The sequence below is a fragment of the Oncorhynchus keta genome, chromosome 12 (genome assembly GCF_023373465.1).
Source record: "Oncorhynchus keta strain PuntledgeMale-10-30-2019 chromosome 12, Oket_V2, whole genome shotgun sequence".
Lineage (NCBI taxonomy): Eukaryota > Metazoa > Chordata > Actinopteri > Salmoniformes > Salmonidae > Oncorhynchus > Oncorhynchus keta.
Genome location: NC_068432.1, coordinates 29,337,484 through 29,356,971, shown reverse-complemented (window position 1 = coordinate 29,356,971; position 19,488 = coordinate 29,337,484). Strand labels below are relative to the sequence as shown.

Below are 19,488 nucleotides of genomic sequence, written 5' to 3'. Positions count from 1 at the left end.
TTGTCAGCTCAGGGATTCGAACTTGCAACATTTTGGTTACTAGTCCAACGCTCTAACCACTAGGCTACCCTGCCGCCCCCGTCATATTAGGGATATCTAGACAACTTTTTCCTGAAAATCGGGACATATTTACTTAGGGAAATCTATGTGAAATGTACATTTCTCTTGAAACCAGGACATGTTACTTTCACTTTTTTGTTTCCTTCGTTACAGGTTATGATAATCTACCATCTGAAGCTGCAGCACTATCCCTTGACTGTACCTGAAACGATACAAGATCACCGGTGAAGTGTTCATTAGTGATGTCCTTATCAACCAGTGGAAAGGAAGAAGAATTCCTCACTAACAGGCAGACTGTCAGAACATAATTTCTAATAGTTATCTATGTGGGACTGATAACAGTGTGGAAGAGCTGGTCACTTTTAAAGGACTTGCTGAATGATTACCTTGCCAATAGGACCATTAAATATTATTGTCTTGAATATTATTGTTTGTGTGAGTTTCCTCCTAATACAGGATGTGGTTGGAATCATAAGGGACATCACCATTACACCTGTTAATACTTATTTTCTATAACTTTATTTGAAATCTATTTCTTAATGTAACAGCGAGTACAGTATGCCCTTTGTGTTTTATAGAAATGCAAGGTGTTTAATGTGAATGATTTTATGTTTACTGCTAATGTTTTTTTACTGTCTATTTTTTCATGTTTTTTTTGTTTTCTAAAAAGACATTTGAAGTATATTTCTTTTTTTAAATGGTCTAGGGTGGAGTGTAAGAATATTTTAAAGATAACACACGACGCAGAGGACAAGAGGTCAATAGAGTACTAACGATCAATGGAAATAGTGTTTTTTTCTATAATATCAATGGGTCAGAGACATGGGAGGAATTTCAGTCTGGGACTCAAAGCTACATGGCAAGTTCTCATTGGTCCAAATTGTTTATACATTGAACCTGAAATAGGATATTTGTTATTTGGCCATTGTCCCAGTTTTATTCCAAGGAATTCTAATTGGTCAACCACAGGCTAGGGCTGGGTTATAAAACTACATCCTGTCCCTTTGTTCTGTGGAGAGAATCACAGGAGAGAATCACTGAGGACAGGGGAGCATGAACATCTACCATCTACCTCCCCGCATGATTTGTTCTCTTTGAATAAACCAATGTTTCTCCCCCTGATTTGCTTTGGGGTTTGTGTTATTGAAGAGTAACATCAACTGCTAACACTATACAGTGCTTTCGGAAAGTATTCAGACCCCTTGTCTTTTTCCATGTTGTTACTAGAGTTCGAACGATTAGGATTTTTCAACACCAATACCGATTACTGGAGGACCAAAAAAACAATACTGAATGAACACTTATTTTAATTTAATATAATACATCAATAAAATCAATTTAGCCTAAAAAAAAATGAAACATTTTCAATTTGGTTTAAATAACGCAAAAACAAAGAAGAAAGTAAAAGTGCAATATGTGCCATGCAAAAAAGCTAACGTTTAAGTTCCTTGCTCAGAACACGAGAACATATGGAAGTTGGTGGTTCCTTTTAACATGAGTCTTCAATATTCCCAGGTAAGAAGTTTTAGGTTGTAGTTATTATAGGAATTATAGGACAATTTCTCTCTATACGATTTGTATTTCATATACCTTTGACTATTGGATGTTCTTATAGGCACTTTAGTATTGCCAGTGTAACAGTATAGCTTCCATCCCTCTCCTCGCCCCTACCTGAGCTCGAACCAGGAACACATCGACAACAGCCACCCTCAAAGCACCGTTACCCATCGCTCCACAAAAGCCGCGGCCCTTGCAGAGCAAGGGGAACAACCACTCAAAGTCTCAGAGCGAGTGACGTTTGAAACGCTATTATCGAGCACCCAGCTAACTAGCCATTTCACATCGGTTACACCAGCCTAATCTCGGGAGTTGATAGGCTTGAAGTCATAAACAGCTCAATGCTTGAAGCACAACGACGAGCTGCTGGCAAAACGCACGAAGGTGCTGTTTGAATGAATGCTTATGAGTCTGCTGGTGCCTACCACCGCTCAGTCAGACTGCTCTATCAAATCATAGACTTAATTATAACAAAATAACACACAGAAATACGAGCCATATGTCATTAATATGGTCGAATACGGAAACTATCATCTCGAAAACAAGACGTTTATTCTTTCAGTGAAATATGGAACTGTTACGTATTTTATGTAACAGGTGGCATCGATAAGTCTAAATATTCCTGTTACAGTGCACAACCTTCAATGTTATGTCATAATTACATAAAATTCTGGCAAATTAGGCTGCCCAAACTGTTGCATATACACTGACTCTGCGTGCAATGAACGCAAGAGAAGTGACACAATTTCACCTGGTTAATATTGCCTGCTAACCTGGATTTCTTTTAGCAAAATATGCAGGTTTAAAAATATATATGTCACGTTCTGACCTTTATTTCCTTTGTTTTGTCTTTATTTAGTATGGTCAGGGCGTGAGTTGGGGTGGGCAGTCTGTGTTTGTTTTTCTATGTTTGGTTTCCGTTTCAGCCTAGTATGGTTCTCAATCAGAGGCAGGTGTCGTTAGTTGTCTCTGATTGAGAATCATACTTTCGGTAGCCTGGGTTTCACTGTTGGTTTGTGAGTGTTTGTTTCCGTGTGAGTGTTTGTCGCCACACGGTACTGTTTCAGTTACTTTTAGATTATTTAGGCATTAAGAAGAAGACAAAAAGGATCCATCAAATTCATTTGGCGTGTCATCATAGTGGTCTCTGATAAATTTAAACTTGCGCCTTTTTTATGTAAACATAATTTCGGAATTTAAAAGTAAGCCAGTTGTTCAAATGTATCTGAAATCGGATTTCAATATTCTGCTGGTAACATAACCGGTTACAGTTATTTTTTTTGTTTTCAGATTACATCTTAATCTTCAATTTGTTGGATTGAAAAGGGGCCAAACCTGAATGCGGTGATGTATTCTTCTGCAGTAAGAGTTATAAAACAGCCCGTCAGTATGTTTGGGAGAGGGCTTTCTGTCTGCCCTGCCCATTGTGTAAGAGAGCACAGTTATCTTCATTTCCTCTCCTATCTTGGTTGCGCTGTGCTGGGCTGTGCTGTGCTGTGCTGCTGCAGGACCATTAGCCTAAGTATTCCTTGGGGAATCTATTCTAATTAAGCAGACTGGAGCCGTGGCTCTGTGCAGGGCTCGATCTATACCCCGGTGTCTTCCAAAAGATTTGGCTCCCTTTAAAAGCATTCCCACTGACAGAGCCTTGTCTTTGTTGATGTCGTATAAGAGTCATTTGTCATCCGACTCCTCAGAATGGAAACTGGCATCTTTAGGATTCAAATCCTTCCCTTTCGCTTTCCACTTAAAAATCTGTGTAAAACAACTGAGCAGGAAAAGGTCAAATTAAAATGTGTACTAATGATAGTAATAGTAGTACTAATAGTAATACTGCTGCACCACCTCTAAAACTGCAGTACTACTACAAAGACAGCGTATCATGTCATACCTTTTAAATTGATATCTATTGTCGTGTCTTTGGCATCATTAAAACTGAAGACCTATTTATCAAATAACTCTCTGTAATTACTATTACGTGATTAAACTACTTAATCACGTAACTGTAATTAACTAGGAAGTCGGGGCACCAAGGAAAATATTCAGATTACAAAGTTATAATTTCCCTAATATAACTTTTCAGATATTTTAATATCTGATCAATTAGTCTTCTGATTAATGACTTATTTATTTTACCTCACGTTAGTCTCATTCCAAACGTCGTAAATTGTTGGTTATCTGCACGAACCCAGTCTTCACTATGAGTCATCCATACATCAATTGTCTTAAATCATTTATTTACTAACTAAGTAATTCACAGAAATGCATAAACAAACGGTAGATAGTTACAAGGAAATGATAGCGGATGTGCCCTAGTGGGCTAAACCGGCATCGCGGCTTGGTGTACAAAAAGGGAAGTGGGGGTCAACTGAGATGAGACAGTACAAAGTTGATAATTATAACAATTGAAATGCTAATCCTTTGCACATGAACGCTCATTCATTCGGGAACAATTGCAATCAATATATATATATATTTACGCTCAGTGTGTCGTCGGGATCTCTGTTGAAAAGTTAGTTTCTGATGGAGAGCCTGTGCGCCCTCTCTCTCTCTCTCTCTCTCGCTCTCTTGTTGTGGTTAGGATAGATAGTTCAGAGTGACATTCATTCATGTCGTTATAAAATAGATGTTTCGGCGGTTGTCGGTCTTCGCGTTCAATGATACCGAATTCCTAGCTGCAGACTAGTAATTAATATCAAAGACTTGTTCTTATTCTGTCGGTATCGATAGTCTAAGAGTTTAACCACATGGTATGGTTAAAAGATTCAGCAATCGTCTGCAACCTTTGTCCTCTCGGATTGAGAGAAACATGGTCTGGTGATAGAAAACCCGGGTGGTGGTTTTATTCGGAAGAGCAGAAAAGGGCCTGTCCCAGGATGCCCGACCATAACTGTGCTCATGGGAGGTCCTCTGATTTAGTTAAACTCCAAAGGGAATTGGAGTTTCCTTCATTAAACAGTCCAAAATCACATTACACAATTTCAAACAGTATCATCCTCACTCATTCTTCTTATACAACAATTAGATGTAAGCCTCGTATCTGAGGCAATTATATAAACAGCGTTATGGTATTGTCTCCCATGAGTTTCACAAAATTGTACCAAATGGACCAGTTCATAGCTGGATTCTTCACCGATCTTTAATAGCTTCTCCAGAACATAAATGTTGTTCAGTTCTCCAGTTCTGTGAGGTGGAAGAAATTCCGTTGTTCTCTCTATGAAACTTTACTCTTTCTCTATATTGTGGCCATGACGAGATCATCTCCTCCAGGAATTTACGACCTCTCTCTGACCACAGCAGCCTGGGTGTAGGAGACAGGGGGTTAGGTGGATGGTGCATAGAAAAGGTCTGGTGCAGAGGGAGGGGTGCTCGCTGTACCCAAAGAGGGCAATGTCATGACACTATGTAAAACTGTCACGTTCTGACCTTTATTTCTGTTGTTTTTGTCATTATTTAGTATGGTCAGGGCGTGAGTTGGGGTGGGCAGTCTATGTTTGTTTTTCTATGATTTTGGGATTTCTATGTTTCGGCCTAGTATGGTTCTCAATCAGAGGCAGGTGTCATTAGTTGTCTCTGATTGAGAATCATACTTAGGTAGCCTGGGTTTTACTGTTTGTTTGTTTGTTGGTGATTGTCTATGTTAGTTGCTTGTGTCAGCACAGGTCTCATTTATAGCTTCACGGTCGTTATTGGTTTATTATTTTTGTGTTCAGTACTTTCTTTTATTAAATATTCATCATGAACACATACCACGCCGCATTTTGGTCCTCCGATCCTTCTCGCCTCTCCTCTTCAGATGAAGAGGAGGAAGACCGTGACAAAAACAAACCATTTAGCAATACAGTAATTCACACACAGAGTCAGGTTCCCTCTCCCATTTCCCCCTCCAGCAGAATCCAGCTCATCCACCCCCCTCTCCTCTGTGGGAGTGGAATTCCAATCCACCAGTGGGCATTATACCACTTCTGCTATTCCATCAACCAGCACAGAGCACTGCACAGGAGAGGGAAGCTGCATGCATGGTTCCATTCCCACAAGCATTCTATTCTCTCTCCATCCACTCTCGTCTCTAGTCTCCACACACTACATCTCTTTTTTTCCTCCTGTGGTAAACTGGTACCGTCGCTTGATCATTTATGAGCAGGTTGTGGGAGTGAGGTCTCTCCAAAGGCCCATCCATTCATGCCTGGGCCTATTCTTTACAGAGGAGATGAGCAGGTTGATACCTTTAAGATGGTGAGAGCCTGCAGGGCAGGGCAAGCTCCCAGATCCCACAAATCAACACATACAGAGCCTCAGGCCAGCACACACTCTGGTCTGTCTAGCACCAAACTACCTCACTGAGAGAAATGATAACGGGTAACAACTATATGATTGAATAGGAGACACTGTGCTAGACATGCGTTTTGAATGACAAGTCATTGGGTTCATATTAGAAGAGAAAGACAGGGAGCCCTCCACTCTGTGTATCTCTCTCAGATATTGTGCCTTCAGTACTGCACACTACTCGAGGAATACAATCCAAAATGGGTGTATCGCTGAGTGATCTTGCATGTGTTCAGGCTCCTGCCTGCCTTTGTGTGAAATCTTCCCTCAGGCTAGGAGGCTAGGGCTATTTTTAGCAGGCTGATTGTATGCTGTTATGGGACAGCGTGTCCTACTTACACTGGGAGCTGCTGATATTAAAGCAAAGTGTTGATGTGACGACCCACATAATGAATCGTCCTTGAGAGACCCAGACGTGTCCTGCCAGTCTCAAACACCAAAGCCACCACTGTGTCTGTTAAGTGACTTCAAATGGCTTCAACATTCACACTGGGGCTGTGGGTGTCAGGGCTTGGAAAGCAGAGATATCACACTTATAATTGCCAGAAGTTAAACAGAATGACCATATTGGTATTCATAGGACAGCTCAGAATTAGTAAGCTGAATTCAGCTAATAAATGTCAAGATTTCAACCTCTCACATCAGTCAAGAGGACAGATATAAACCTCCTGACCTGAATGAGAAAGTAATATTCTGTCACTTTCAGATACATCCTTCCATCAGGGTCAGAACCAAGTGGCAATAAACACAAATCTGTCTGAAAAGGTCACAGTAAAACTCTTTAGCACAATCACAATGAAGGATCACCATAATGAAGAAGACCTGCTCATTCCATGACATAGTCTAACCAGGTGAATGCTATGATCTCTTACTGATGCCACTTGTTAAATCCACTTCAATCAGTGTAAAGGAAGCGGGGGAGACAGATTAAAGAAGGATTTTTAAGCCTTGAGACAATTGAGACATGGATTGTGTATGTGTGCCATTCAGAGGGTGAATGGGCAAGACACAATAAGTGCCTTTGAATGGGGTATGGCAGTAGCTGCCATGCACATTCGTTTGTGTTAAGAACTGCAGTGGTGCTGGGTTTTTCATGCGCAACTGTTTCCTGTGTGTATCACGAATGGTCCACCATCCAAAGGACATCCAGCCAACTTGACACAACTGTGGGAGGCAATCGGCCAGCATCAATGTTCCCTCTAAACTGTGCGTGTGCACTTCCTCCAGGACTGCCGCCCAGAAGAAATGCCATGCCGCACAGAGACGCATGAGATTGAACTTCACTGAAGTCGTCCCATTAGTTTGCCCTATATAGATCAACGTTTTTCGTTTTTCGAATCAACATTATATCACCCCCTTTTCAATGCAACAAACCAAAATAAATCTAACTTTGCAAGATCTATCTGTGATTTTGTTGTAACAGAGCCAGAGCACAACAGAGTAGAATTCTATTGTCGGGGGTAGCCCACGAGCGGTCTTTCAATCACCAGTTAGTGCACTTTTCAGATCAGTTCAGATCAGAGCGCAGAGTGTGCGTGTGCACATTTGTTTATATTCTTTGCTAGTTAGCAAGTTATTAGCCCAGTTATAGATAAATATAGGTCAGCAATGGGGAATTACTGCTTTCTACAAGAGGACAAAACGTGTAGGCTACATTTCAAGCTGTCTTTGAAAGGCCAGTCAGCTTATATCTTAATGAAATGGGAAGTGTTGTATATTGAGACAGGCTTGAATATGTAAATAAGCCAATAGGCAGAGGGGTAGCCTACATCATCTAATTCTCTGTATGGTAATAATAATACATTTCATTTCATATAGTGGTTTCTTGCATCATACAACACAATACAATGCAAGTTACAGTCAGCTTTTTGGCCCATGTTGTAAAAAATCATTAATTCATGTCAAGCCCTTCATAATGTAAAAATGTTTTTAAAAGTCTAATTGAATGTAGGCCTGCACTGAACACCACATATAGGCTATATCACAGAAATCCAAAGCTATTTCCATGTGAAAATGTTATGGGATTCGCTCCATTGGTTTTGTTGGTAGGCCTACAGTGCATTCAGAAAGTATTCAGACCCCTTGACTTTTTCCACAATTTGTTCAGTTACAGCCTTATTCTAAAATGGATTAAACAGTTTTCCCCCCTCATCAATCTACATACAATACACAATACTGAAAAAGCAAAAACAGGTTTTTAGACATTTTTGCTATAATATATATATTAAAAAAACTGAAATATCACAATTTGCATAAGTATTCAGACTCTTTACTCTGTACTTTGTTGAAGCAGCTTTGGCAGCGATTACAACCTTGAGTCTTCTTGGGTATGACGTTACAAGTGTGGCACACATGTATTTGGGGAGTTTCACCCATTCTTCTCTGCAGATCTTCTCAAGCTCTGTCAGGTTGGATGGGGAGCGTTGCTGCACAGCTATTTTCAGGTCTCTCCAAAGATGTTTGATCTATCTGGGCCACTCAAGGACATTCAGAGACTTGTCCCGAAGCCACTCCTGCATTGTCTTGGCTGTGTGCTTAGGGTCGTTGTCCTGTGAAGGTGAACCTTTGCCCCAGTCTGAGATCCTGAGCGCTCTGTAACAGGTTTTCATCAAGGATCTCTGTATTTTGCTCCGTTCATCTTTGCTCCGTCCATGCCCCCTGACTAGTCTCCCAGTCCCTTCCGCTGAAAAACATTCCCACTTCATGTTACTGCCACCACCATGCATCACCATGCATCACCGTAGGGATGGTGCCAGGTTTCCTCCAGATGTGATGCTTGGCATTCAGGCCAAAGAGTTCAATCTTGGTTTCATCAGACCAGAAAAAAATCTTGGTTCTCATGGTCTTAGAGTCCTTTAGGTGCCTTTTACTGAGGAATGGCTTCTGTCTGGTCACTCTACCATAAAGGCCTGATTGGTGGAGTGCTGCAGAGATGGTTGTCCAGAGGAACTCTAGAGCTCTGTCAGAGCGACCATCGGGTTCTTGGTCACCTCCCTGACCAAGGCCCTTCTCCCCCGATTGCTCAGTTTGGCCATGCAGCCAGCTCTAGGAAGAGTCTTGGTGGTTCCACACTTCTTCCATTTAAGAATGATGGAAGCCACTATGTTCTTGGGGACCTTCAATGCTGCCAAATTTTTTTTGGTACCCTTCTCTCGATCTGTGACTCAACACAATCCTGTCCCGGACCTCTAAGGACAATTCCTTCGACCTCATGGTATGGTTTTTGCTCTGACATGCACTGTCAACTGTGGGACCTTACATAGACAGGTGTGTGCCTTTCCAAAAATGTCCAATCAATTGAATTTACCACAGGTGGACTCCAATCAATTTGTAGAAACATCAAGGATGATCAACAGAAACAGGGTGCACCTGAGCTCAATTTCGAGTCTCATAGCAAAGGGTCTAAATAATTATGTAAATCATGTTTTTTTTCTAAAAATCTGTTTTTGCTGTGTCATTATGTGTAGATTGCTGAGATTTGTTTTATTTAATCCATTTTAGAATAAGGCTGGAACGTAACAAAATGTGGAAAAAGTCAAGGGGTCTGGGTGCTTTCCAAAGGCACTGTACATTATGCTGAAATAGCCACAATAGCCTATTGGCAACTGTCTAAAACTGCAATGTTACAGCCTCAGTGTTGACTGTAACCGTGTGCAGGAAGTTGCACAAAATCCTCACAATGTTCAAGTGTCCCCTCACCTGACCTAAAGTTTGCTCAGTGCCCCCCAAAAAATGTGAAGTAACTTTGGCCAGCATCCCTGTGGAATGCTTTCGATACCTTGTAGAGTCCATGCCCCACAGAATTGAGGTTGTTCAGGGCAAAACTCAATATTAGGTAGGTGTTTGGACACAGATATACACACACACACACACCATGTGAACCCTGTAGACTTGTGTATTTGTGTAAAAAAATAAGAAGAAACATAACATGGGTGAAACAAACAGTGTAATTATGAGGAGTGTTTTCCTGTGTGGATTGAAGGTCCTGGGAGTCAGTCAGTCAGTCCCATTCCTTTGAGCCCTCTGCCCCAGGTGGCACTCCTTCTCATTAGAGCTCTGTGACATCGTAAAGAAAACCTTTCAACACCGCTGACTAAAGAATTGTGGCATTACTTCAATTTCCATTGACAGATAGAATATAACGTCACCGCTCAGGGTTTTTTTCCCAAAAAATCCATTCAGTTTGAAAAACCCTATAGGAAACATGTTTTATGAAAGAAAAACTAAAGCGCTAGATTAGGTATTTAGTTATAGTCTATGAGTTGGGAATCACATCGCTAATTAATCAAACTCTATATATCAGATGAAATGCCATCCTATAACAACAACAAAAAGCTAAACAACTGGCATAAAATTATCTTCTTCACAATAAGATTAGTGAACCCATTCCAAGCTTGTGCAAGCAGACATAAACAAATCTAAATCAACAGTAATGTCTTATTCAGTGGCTGATCACCTAGGAAACAGGATGAGAGAGGAACCGTGGTTAATAGTAGCTGCTATTCCTCAGTGAAAATGTAGCCTAGGAGCCAACCTCAAACCGTGGCTAGATCAACAATAAGAACCAACGACAAGTTTTAATGTATTTATGTTATGTTGCACCATAACCCCCTTAGCCCTCTGTTTGTGATGTGTGAGGTTATTATGAGGCGCTAAGTAAGCGTTTCAGCCATACTTACTGCCCAGTTAAATGTCTTAGAGGGTAATGGAGAAGCCCTGTTAAATGGCTTAGAGGGTAATGGAAAAGAAATAAGAAGTACAAAGCTGGAGGAGCCAGGAGAGGTCTCTACTAATGGAGATGGTACTTTCAGAGGTATTGAAGGAATGGAGGCAGACTGAATGGCAGACTGAGGCTCATGAAATGCTTCTTTGAAGGGATGGAACACTGACAGAGATCTATGTGGGTGAATCAGACTCTCTCGAAGAAGGTCCTCTTAGTATTTGAAAACAAACAAGGGCACGGAGAAAATTTTAATAATCTTTTGTAGAATCAAGATTATTACTACAAAATACTCCATTCATGCACACACATAAAGGACAACTAAAGTGATGTTTAAACCTAAGAACCACAGCTCATTAAATGTTGCTTGAGTACGCGTAATAATTACATTTTTTCCCACAGGTATAAAAGTATAAATGGGGTACTGAACCCTGGTTGTTGATTCATTCAGTTGATAGACATCAACTGACTGATCCGATTCACACACACCAATATAACCGAACTTGAGTACTCTACAACTCAACCAAAAATCGGTGGTTCTGCCCCTGAGCAAGTGCCGAAGACGTGGATGTCGATTAAGGCAGCCCCCCGCACCACACATTTCAGTTGAAGGCATTATGTTGTACAACTGACTAGGTATCCTCCTTTCCCCTCTCCCTTATGAGAGCTAACACCAGTATTGAGGTTTCAGGTGAAGTTATCTAAGTGTAGTTCAACGAATCCCCTCATTTTCTGCAGTAGCGAATGAGTCTTAAAAGGGCCAATGCAGCCATTTGTATCTCAATTACAATGAAGTACCTTATTGTGATTGTTTTCAATTAAAATGGTCAAAAAGAAACAAAAGAGCTTATTAGCAGATAGCAATTTCCCAAGCAAGAATTTAGCTACAGTAGGAATGTCAGGGAGTGGAGGGGGAATACTGAAAATGAGCTGTTATTGGCTGAGAGGTTGGTCTATTAACTAATTTACCGCCTAGTGATGTCATCAGACAGGCCAAAACTCCATCCCACCTAAACAGGCAGACATTTCATGCAGTCTCTTCAAACAGCTCCTACACTAAAAGGGCATTATCATAATTTTCACAGTATTATTCCAACCTTTTTGTCAGATGTTACTATGGAATACTGAAGTATAATTTCAAGCATTTCATAAGTGTCAAAGGCTTTTATTGACAATTACATGAAGTTGATGCAAAGAGTCAATATTTGCAGTGTTGACCCTTATTTTTCTAGACCTCTGCAATCCGCCCTGGCATGCTGTCAATTAACTTCTGGGCCACTTCCTGACTGATGGCAGCCCATTCGTGAATAATCAATACTTGGGAGTTTGTCAGAACATTTGGGTTTTTGTTTGTCCACCCGCCTCTTGAGGAATGACCACAAGTTCTCAATGGGATTAAGGTCTGGGGAGTTTCCTGGCCATGGACCCAAAATATCGATGTTTTGTTCTCAGAGCCACTTAGTTATCACTTTTTCCTTATGGCAAGGTGCTCCATCATTGTCACGCCCTGGCCTTACTATTCTGTGTTTTCGTTAGTATTTTGGTGAGGCCAGGGTGTGACATGGGGATTTATGTGGTTTGTTTTGTCTGGGGTTGTTTGTAGTTATGGGATTGCGGTTAGATTAGTACTCTAGGTAAGTCTATGGTTGCCTAGAGTGGTTCTCAATCAGAGGCAGGTGTTTATTGTTGTCTCTGATTGGGAACCATATTTAGGCAGCCATATTCTTTAGGTCTCTTGTGGGTGATTGTTCCTGTCTTTGTGTTTGTGGCACAAGATAGGACTGTTTCATTTTTTTTTTTTCATGTGTCTTGTTTTGTAGATTGTTGTACTTTCATCTTTATTAAAGATGTACAAAACTAACCACGCTGCATTTTGGTCCGCCTCTCTTTCAGCAGAAGAAAACCGTTACAATCATGCTGGAAAAGGCATTGTTTGTCACAAAACTGTTCCTGGATGGTTGGGAGAAGTTGCTCTCGAAGGATGTGTTGGTACCATTCTTTATTCATGGCTGTGTTCTTAGGCAAAATTGTGAATGAGCAACCCCACACATGAATGGTCTCAGGATGCTTTACTGTTGGCATGACACAGGACTGATGGTAGCGCTCACCTTGTCTTCTCCGGACAAGCTTTTTCCGGATGCCCCAAAAAATCGGAAAGGGGATTCATCAGAGAAAAGGACTTTACCCCAGTCCTCAGGAGTCCAATCCCTGTACCTTTTGCAGAATATCAGTCTGTCCCTGATGTTTTCCTGGAGATAAGTGGCTTCTTTGCTGCCCTTCTTGACATCAGGCCATCCTCCAAAAGTCTTCGCCTCACTGTGCGTGCAGATGCACTCACACCTGCCTGCTGCCATTCCTGAGCAAGCTCTGTACTGGTGGTGCCCCGATCCCGCAACTGAATCAACTTTAGGAGACAGTCCTTTCACTTGCTGGACTTTCTTGGGTGCCCTGAAGCCTTCTTCACAACAATTGAACCTCTCTCCTTGAAGTTCTTGATGATCTGATAAATTGTTGATTTAGGTGCAATCTTACTGGCAGCAATAACCTTGCCTGTGAAGCCTTTTTTGTGCAAAGCAATGACGACGGCATGTGTTTCCTTGCGGGTAACCTTGACTGACAGAGGAAGAACAATGATTCAAAGCACCACCCTCCTTTTGAAGCTTCCAGTCTGTTATTAGAACTCAATCAGCATGACAGAGTGATCTCCAGCCTTTTGTGGCAGGGCTGAAATGCAGTGGAAATGTTTTGGGGGATTCAGTTCATTTGCATGGCAAAGAGGGACTTTACAATTAATTGCAATTCATCTGATCACTCTTCATAACATTCTGGAATATATGCAAATTGCCATCATACAAACTGAGGCAGCAGACTTTGTGAAAATTAATATTTGTGTCATTCTCAAAACTTTTGGCCACGACTGTACATACTATACACATTTTACATACACAATCTATTTTACAATAGTTATATTTAGTTTCATTTTAGTCCTGGCCTTCCTCTATTTCTGATGTCCATCCATTTTTATTTTTATTTGCCATATTTGTAACTGTGCTATTTCACAAAAGTTCTGAACCTATATACATTTTAGACATATTTAAATTATATCTTGTTGTTATTAGTCCCACCCTACAGCTCCATTCAACCCCTCCCATCTATCTCTTAACACCATCCATACTGGGTTTCAAGTTGACATATTCTTCAACTGTGCTGTGATGCTTCACAAAAGTACTGAAACTTTCTATTCTCATAGATTGTAAATTAAAATACACACATTTTTACTAAAATAATTATTATATTATTGATCAATTGACTATGACTTTTCAAATCACCCAGTATTGCTATCTGCAGTGTTAGCTCTAGGTAAATGTTACAATTATTCAGCCATTTCTGGACTGTGACCAAAAAACGAGCTACATGTGGACAGTACCAAAATAAATGATCTAATGACTCTGCCTCCATGCAGCAAAATCTGCAGAGCTGGGAATGTTGTATGCCACATATATATAACATTCTATTGGTTGCAAGAATTGAGTATAATCCTTTATATTGAAAAACTCAAATTTTTTAATCTGTCGTCGTTTTGCATGTCAAATTATAAACCATGTGCCATGGAATCAGTACATCGTCAAATCTCACCTCATGGCACAATGCCTCTCCCTTATGTGCCCTACTTTGTGTGTGTGTGTGTGTGTGTGTGTGTGTGTGTGTGTGTGTGTGTAAATTGTAAAGTCTTTTGTCTGTAATGTTATATTTCTCGTTATGTGTCGGACCCCAGTAAGACTAGCTGTCGCCATGGTCCTGGCTAATGGGGATCCCAATAAAACAAAATTTAAAATATATACACTCACCGGACAGTTTATTAGGTACACGAAAATCGATCGCTCCTACACACAATGAGTCACGTGGCCGGGGCTTGCTATAGAAAGCAGGCAGACAGGCAGACAGGCAGGCAACAAGGCATTCAGTTACTGTTTGATTGAAAGTTAGAATGAGCAAAACAAGTGACCTAAGCGACTTTGAGCATGGTATGATTGTCGGTGCCAAATGCACCGGATCCAGTATCTCAGAAACGGCCGCCCTCCTGGGCTTTTCACACACATCAGTGTCTAGGGTTTACAGAGAATGGTGCGACAAACAGAAAACATCCAGTCAGCGACAGTCCTGTGGGCGAAAACAGCTCATTCATGAGAAAGGTCAAAGGAGAATGGCAAGAATCCTGCAAGCTAACAGGCAGGACACAAATAGACAATTAACGGTGCAGCACAACAGTGGTGTGCAGAACGGTATCTCAGAACGCACAACTCGTCGATCCTTGTCACGGATGGGATATTTCAATAGACGATCACACCGTGTTCCACTCCTGTCAGCTAAAAACAAGAAGCGGCTCCAATCTCCACGCAATCTCTCATAGCCTGGTTCCTCTATAGGTTTCTTCCTGGGTTTTGGCCTTTCTAGGGAGTTTTTCCTAGCCAACGTGCTTCAACACCTGCATTGCTTACTGTTTGGGGTTTTAGGCTGGGTTTCTGTACAGCACTTTGAGATATCAGCTGATGTACGAAGGGCTATATAAATAAATTTGATTTGATTTGATTACAAACATTAGACAATTGAGGAGTGGAAAAACATTGCCTGGAGTTCAGTTTACTTAAGCAGCCTGCACAGTCCCCAGACCTCAACCCAATAGAGCATATTTAGGATGAGATGGAACGGGCTGTTCACAGCAGTAATGCACTGTCATCCAATCTGCAGCAACTGCGTGATGCCATCGCATTAGCATGGACCAACCTCCCTGTGGAACGTTTCTGAATTGTAGAATTCACCCGAAGAATTCAGGTTTTCTGGAGGCAAAGGGGGGTCCGACCTGGTACTAGATGGGTGTAGCTAATAAACCGACCAGTGAGTGTATATTTAAAACAGGAAATCAAATTTTTGACTGCACTGGGACTTTAAGGCCTATACCTAAGGTACTATACCTGTTCCAGGATGGTGTTGATTCTTCCAACCTCACAGTCGATGAGGAAGCGTTTCTCCTGCCTGCGGTCCATCTCCTCAATGATGCGTTTGTACTCTGTAGGGTCCACTATGCTGCCCACCGACCGGGCCGTCACCTGCCAGTTATTGGCCACTGCTGACTCCATGATGGCTTGAAGGATAGAGAAACCTGGAGAGGAGAGAGAGGGGATCAGTCACATACAGTAGAATGGGAAAGGTGGGTTTGTGGTCGTTTGCAGAGGAGAGCGGTGTACTTAATCACGTCATAGTTACTGTAAAGTCAAAATACAAAGCTCTTTGACAATAAAATCTGGACACATTCTAGTCACGTGCACAAGTACGATGAAATGCATTTCTTGCAAGCTCTAAACCCATCAATGCTGTAATAACATAAGAGAACAAAAACACACAAGAAATAAAAAGAAGAAATCAGAAATAAAAGAACACGAGAAAGTAAGAAGCTACAGTTCCAATACCATATTTACAATGTGCAGAGATACTGGAGTGATAGAGGTAGATATGTATATTGGTAAGGTGACTAGGCATCAGGATGTATGATAAACAGAGTAGCAGTGGCGTAAATAAAGATTGTATGTGAGTGTGTGTGCGTAGTCAGTATGAATCAGTGGAGGCTGCTGAGGGGAGGACGGCTCATAATAATGGCTGGAACGGAGCAAATGGAATGGCATCAAACAGCACGGAAACCATGGAAACCATGTGTTAGATGTATTAAATACCATTCCACTGATTCCGCTCCAGCCATTAACACGAGCCCGTCCTCTCCAATTAAGGTGCCACCAACCTCCTGTGGTATAAATGTGTGCATGTTATGTGTGTGTTGGAGTGTCTGTGTGCGTGAATGTGTAGAGTCCTGTGTGTGTGCATAGAGACAGTGCAAAAATACAAATAATTACAGGGGTCAACTCAGTCTGTGTAGCCATTATTTTAGCTATTTAGCATTTGAGATATTTAACACCTCTTATGGTTTGGGGATAGAAACTGTTCAGAAGCCTGTTGGTGTCAGACTTGATGCACCGGTATTGCTTGCCGTGCGAGAGCAGTGAGAGAACAGTCTATATCTTGGGTGACTGGAGTATTTAATGATTTTCCGGGCCTTCCTTTCACACCGTCTGATATAGAGGTCCTGGATGGCAGGGAGGTCAGCCCCAGTGATGTACTGGGCTGTCCGCACCACCCTCTGTAGCACAATGCAATCGAGGGCGGTGCTGTTCCCGTACCAAGCAGTGATGCAGCCAATCAAGATGCTCTCAATGGTGCCGCTGTTGAACTTTTTGTGGATTTGAAGGCCCATGCCAAACTTGTTCAACCTCCTGAGGGGGAAGAGGCACTGTCGCACCTTTTCACAACTGTGTGTGTGTGTGTGTGTGTGTGTGTGTGTGTGTGTGTGTGTGTGTGTGTGTGTGTGTGTGTGTGTGTGTGTGTGTGTGTGTGTGTGTGTGTGTGTGTGTGTGTGTGTGTGTGTAGACCATTTTAAGTCCTTAGTGATTTGGACCTTGAGGGACTTGAAGCTCTCAAACTGCTCCACTGCCGCCCCATCGATGTGGATGGGGGCGTGCTCGCCCTCCCCCTTTCACATTTCTCACTTTTTATCATCGTCAATTTAAAGGTTCTGTTTTGTACTGTTTGTTAACCAACTGGTGTAGGGTATGAATATTTTATGTTTTCTGTCCACTTGAGTGGTATCATTCTGTCATAAAAACAACCACAATAGGCTTTGAGCCCATGAGAAAAAACCTCCCAAAAGACAGCCCTGTCAATATCACATTTCATGGGTGAAATAAATGGTATAGAAGGCAAAGTATGTCAAATGGAAAAGTAGCTTATAGCTTCCAGGACAGGCAACTAGAAATTCTAGTCTGGGCTTTTTATGATGGGGAACTGTCTCGCAGAAATACTACGTGCAATGCCAATAAGCTTTGGAGGAAAACTTCAATTGAATAGGTTTTCATTTCAGCTCCCAGTGTCTCGGCTGTCACAGTCTGTAATAACTGAATTAATGTGATTTAAAATTTAAATTCAGCAGTACATCATGTCAGTGTTACCCCTCCAACGTATAGGTTATAATGGATATCACAGTGCTCTAGGTCTGACAAGCAGGCCTTAAAGGGGCAGAGTTACAAAAGGGGCGGAGTTACAACCCAGGACATGTTTTCTTTTCAGAAGATCAATGCATCGTCCATTATGTCAACTCAAGGTCAAACTGCGGGCCTGAAATGGGGGTTATAAAGCGAGAGCCGCACCCCTTTATGGGTAATAGCCTTATCAAAATATGAATGTTATTTAATAACACTCCTTACAACACAATGAATAATGATGTGCTACCACTGGATTATTCATGCATAGTAATATACAGACCTAGAATAGAGTAATGAAAGAAAACATATATACGTATCAGCGATGGTGGAAATGTGTGGTAGCAGTAGGTCATTATGTGGTAACTTGGAAGTAAAAGACAGATAAAATGCTGCAGTTGAGGAAGGCTTTGTGCGAGAGCAAGCACGCTATAGTCGGCTTGGCTAAATGGGCAGAGGCAGCAAAATGCGCTCGGCTATCTCTTCCTCTTAGAGCTTGGGATAAAATCGCTGATTCAATAAAATGATGAATATTATTACTGATGCTGAAGCAGTCAGTGTAGATTATGCTAATGCTGATGCGGTCTTTGCAGTGCACCCCTGCTGGGCCCATCCACATTAAGCATCCACACTGTTCTCTATATGCGCAACCGTCACTTTGTCCAACCTGCTACTGGCACGCCAGGGACCTCTGTATAAAAACACTGACAGCCCAGTCTAAAGACACCTGTAGCCCAAAACATCTCACAGTACCTCCACTAACAGCCAGCCATCACAGTTCCAGCATGTTACTTTCCATGTGAAAGGAGCATTTTAATTCACGTCAAATGGAGGAAACATGTTATGAGTGTTCATGGATACTTTAAACCGTCTAGAACGCTAGTTGTAGGCATAAATGGATCTACTGCTGTATATGTAGATACAGTGGGGCAAAAAAGTATTTAGTCAGCCACCAATTGTGCAAGTTCTCCCACTTAAAAAGATGAGAGGCCTGTAATTTTTCATCATAGGTACACTTCAACTATGACAGACAAAATGAGAAAAAATATTTATGCATTTATTTGCAAATTATGGTGGAAAATAAGTATTTGGTCACCTACAAACAAGCAAGATTTCTGGCTCTCACAGACCTGCAACTTCTTCTTTAAGAGGCTCCTCTGTCCTCCACTCGTTACCTGTATTAATGGCACCTGTTTGAACTTGTTATCAGTATAAAAGACACCTGTCCACAACCTCAAACAGTCACGCTCCAAACTCCACTATGGCCAAGACCAAAGAGCTGTCAAAGGACACAAGAAACAACATTGTAGACCTGCACCAGGCTGGGAAGACTGAATCTGCAATAGGTAAGCAGCTTGGTTTGAAGAAATCAACTGTGGGAGCAATTATTAGGAAATGGAAGACATACAAGACCACTGATAAGCTCCACGCAAGATCTCACCCTGTGGGGTCAAAATTATCACAAGAACAGTGAGCAAAAATACCAGAACCACACGGGGGGACCTAGTGAATGACCTGCAGAGAGTTGGGACCAAAGTAACAAAGCCTACCATCAGTAACACACTACGCCGCCAGGGACTCAAATCCTGCAGTGCCAGACGTGTCCCCCTGCTTAAGCCAGTACATGCCCAGGCCCATCTGAAGTTTGCTAGAGAGCATTTGGATGATCCAGAAGAAGATTGGGAGAATGTCATATGGTCAGATGAAACCAAAATAGTAATATAATTTACTTTACTTTAA

At 41.6% G+C, this 19,488-nt stretch overlaps 1 protein-coding gene across 11 annotated transcripts in view; it reads right to left on the bottom strand.

The window, feature by feature from the left end:
* The window catches only part of gria3a (glutamate receptor, ionotropic, AMPA 3a), a 129,979-nt gene that overhangs the window by 52,018 nt on the left and 58,473 nt on the right, over positions 1-19,488 (bottom strand). For all 11 annotated transcript variants that reach the window (XR_008060877.1, XM_035782468.2, XM_052457974.1 and 8 more), the window contains one exon: positions 15,637-15,824. Coding sequence is in view for 10 of the 11 variants with exons in the window: in XM_035782468.2 (XP_035638361.1) it covers positions 15,637-15,824 (188 nt within the window). In the remaining variant the exon portion in view is untranslated. The remainder of the gene's footprint in view (positions 1-15,636; positions 15,825-19,488) is intronic.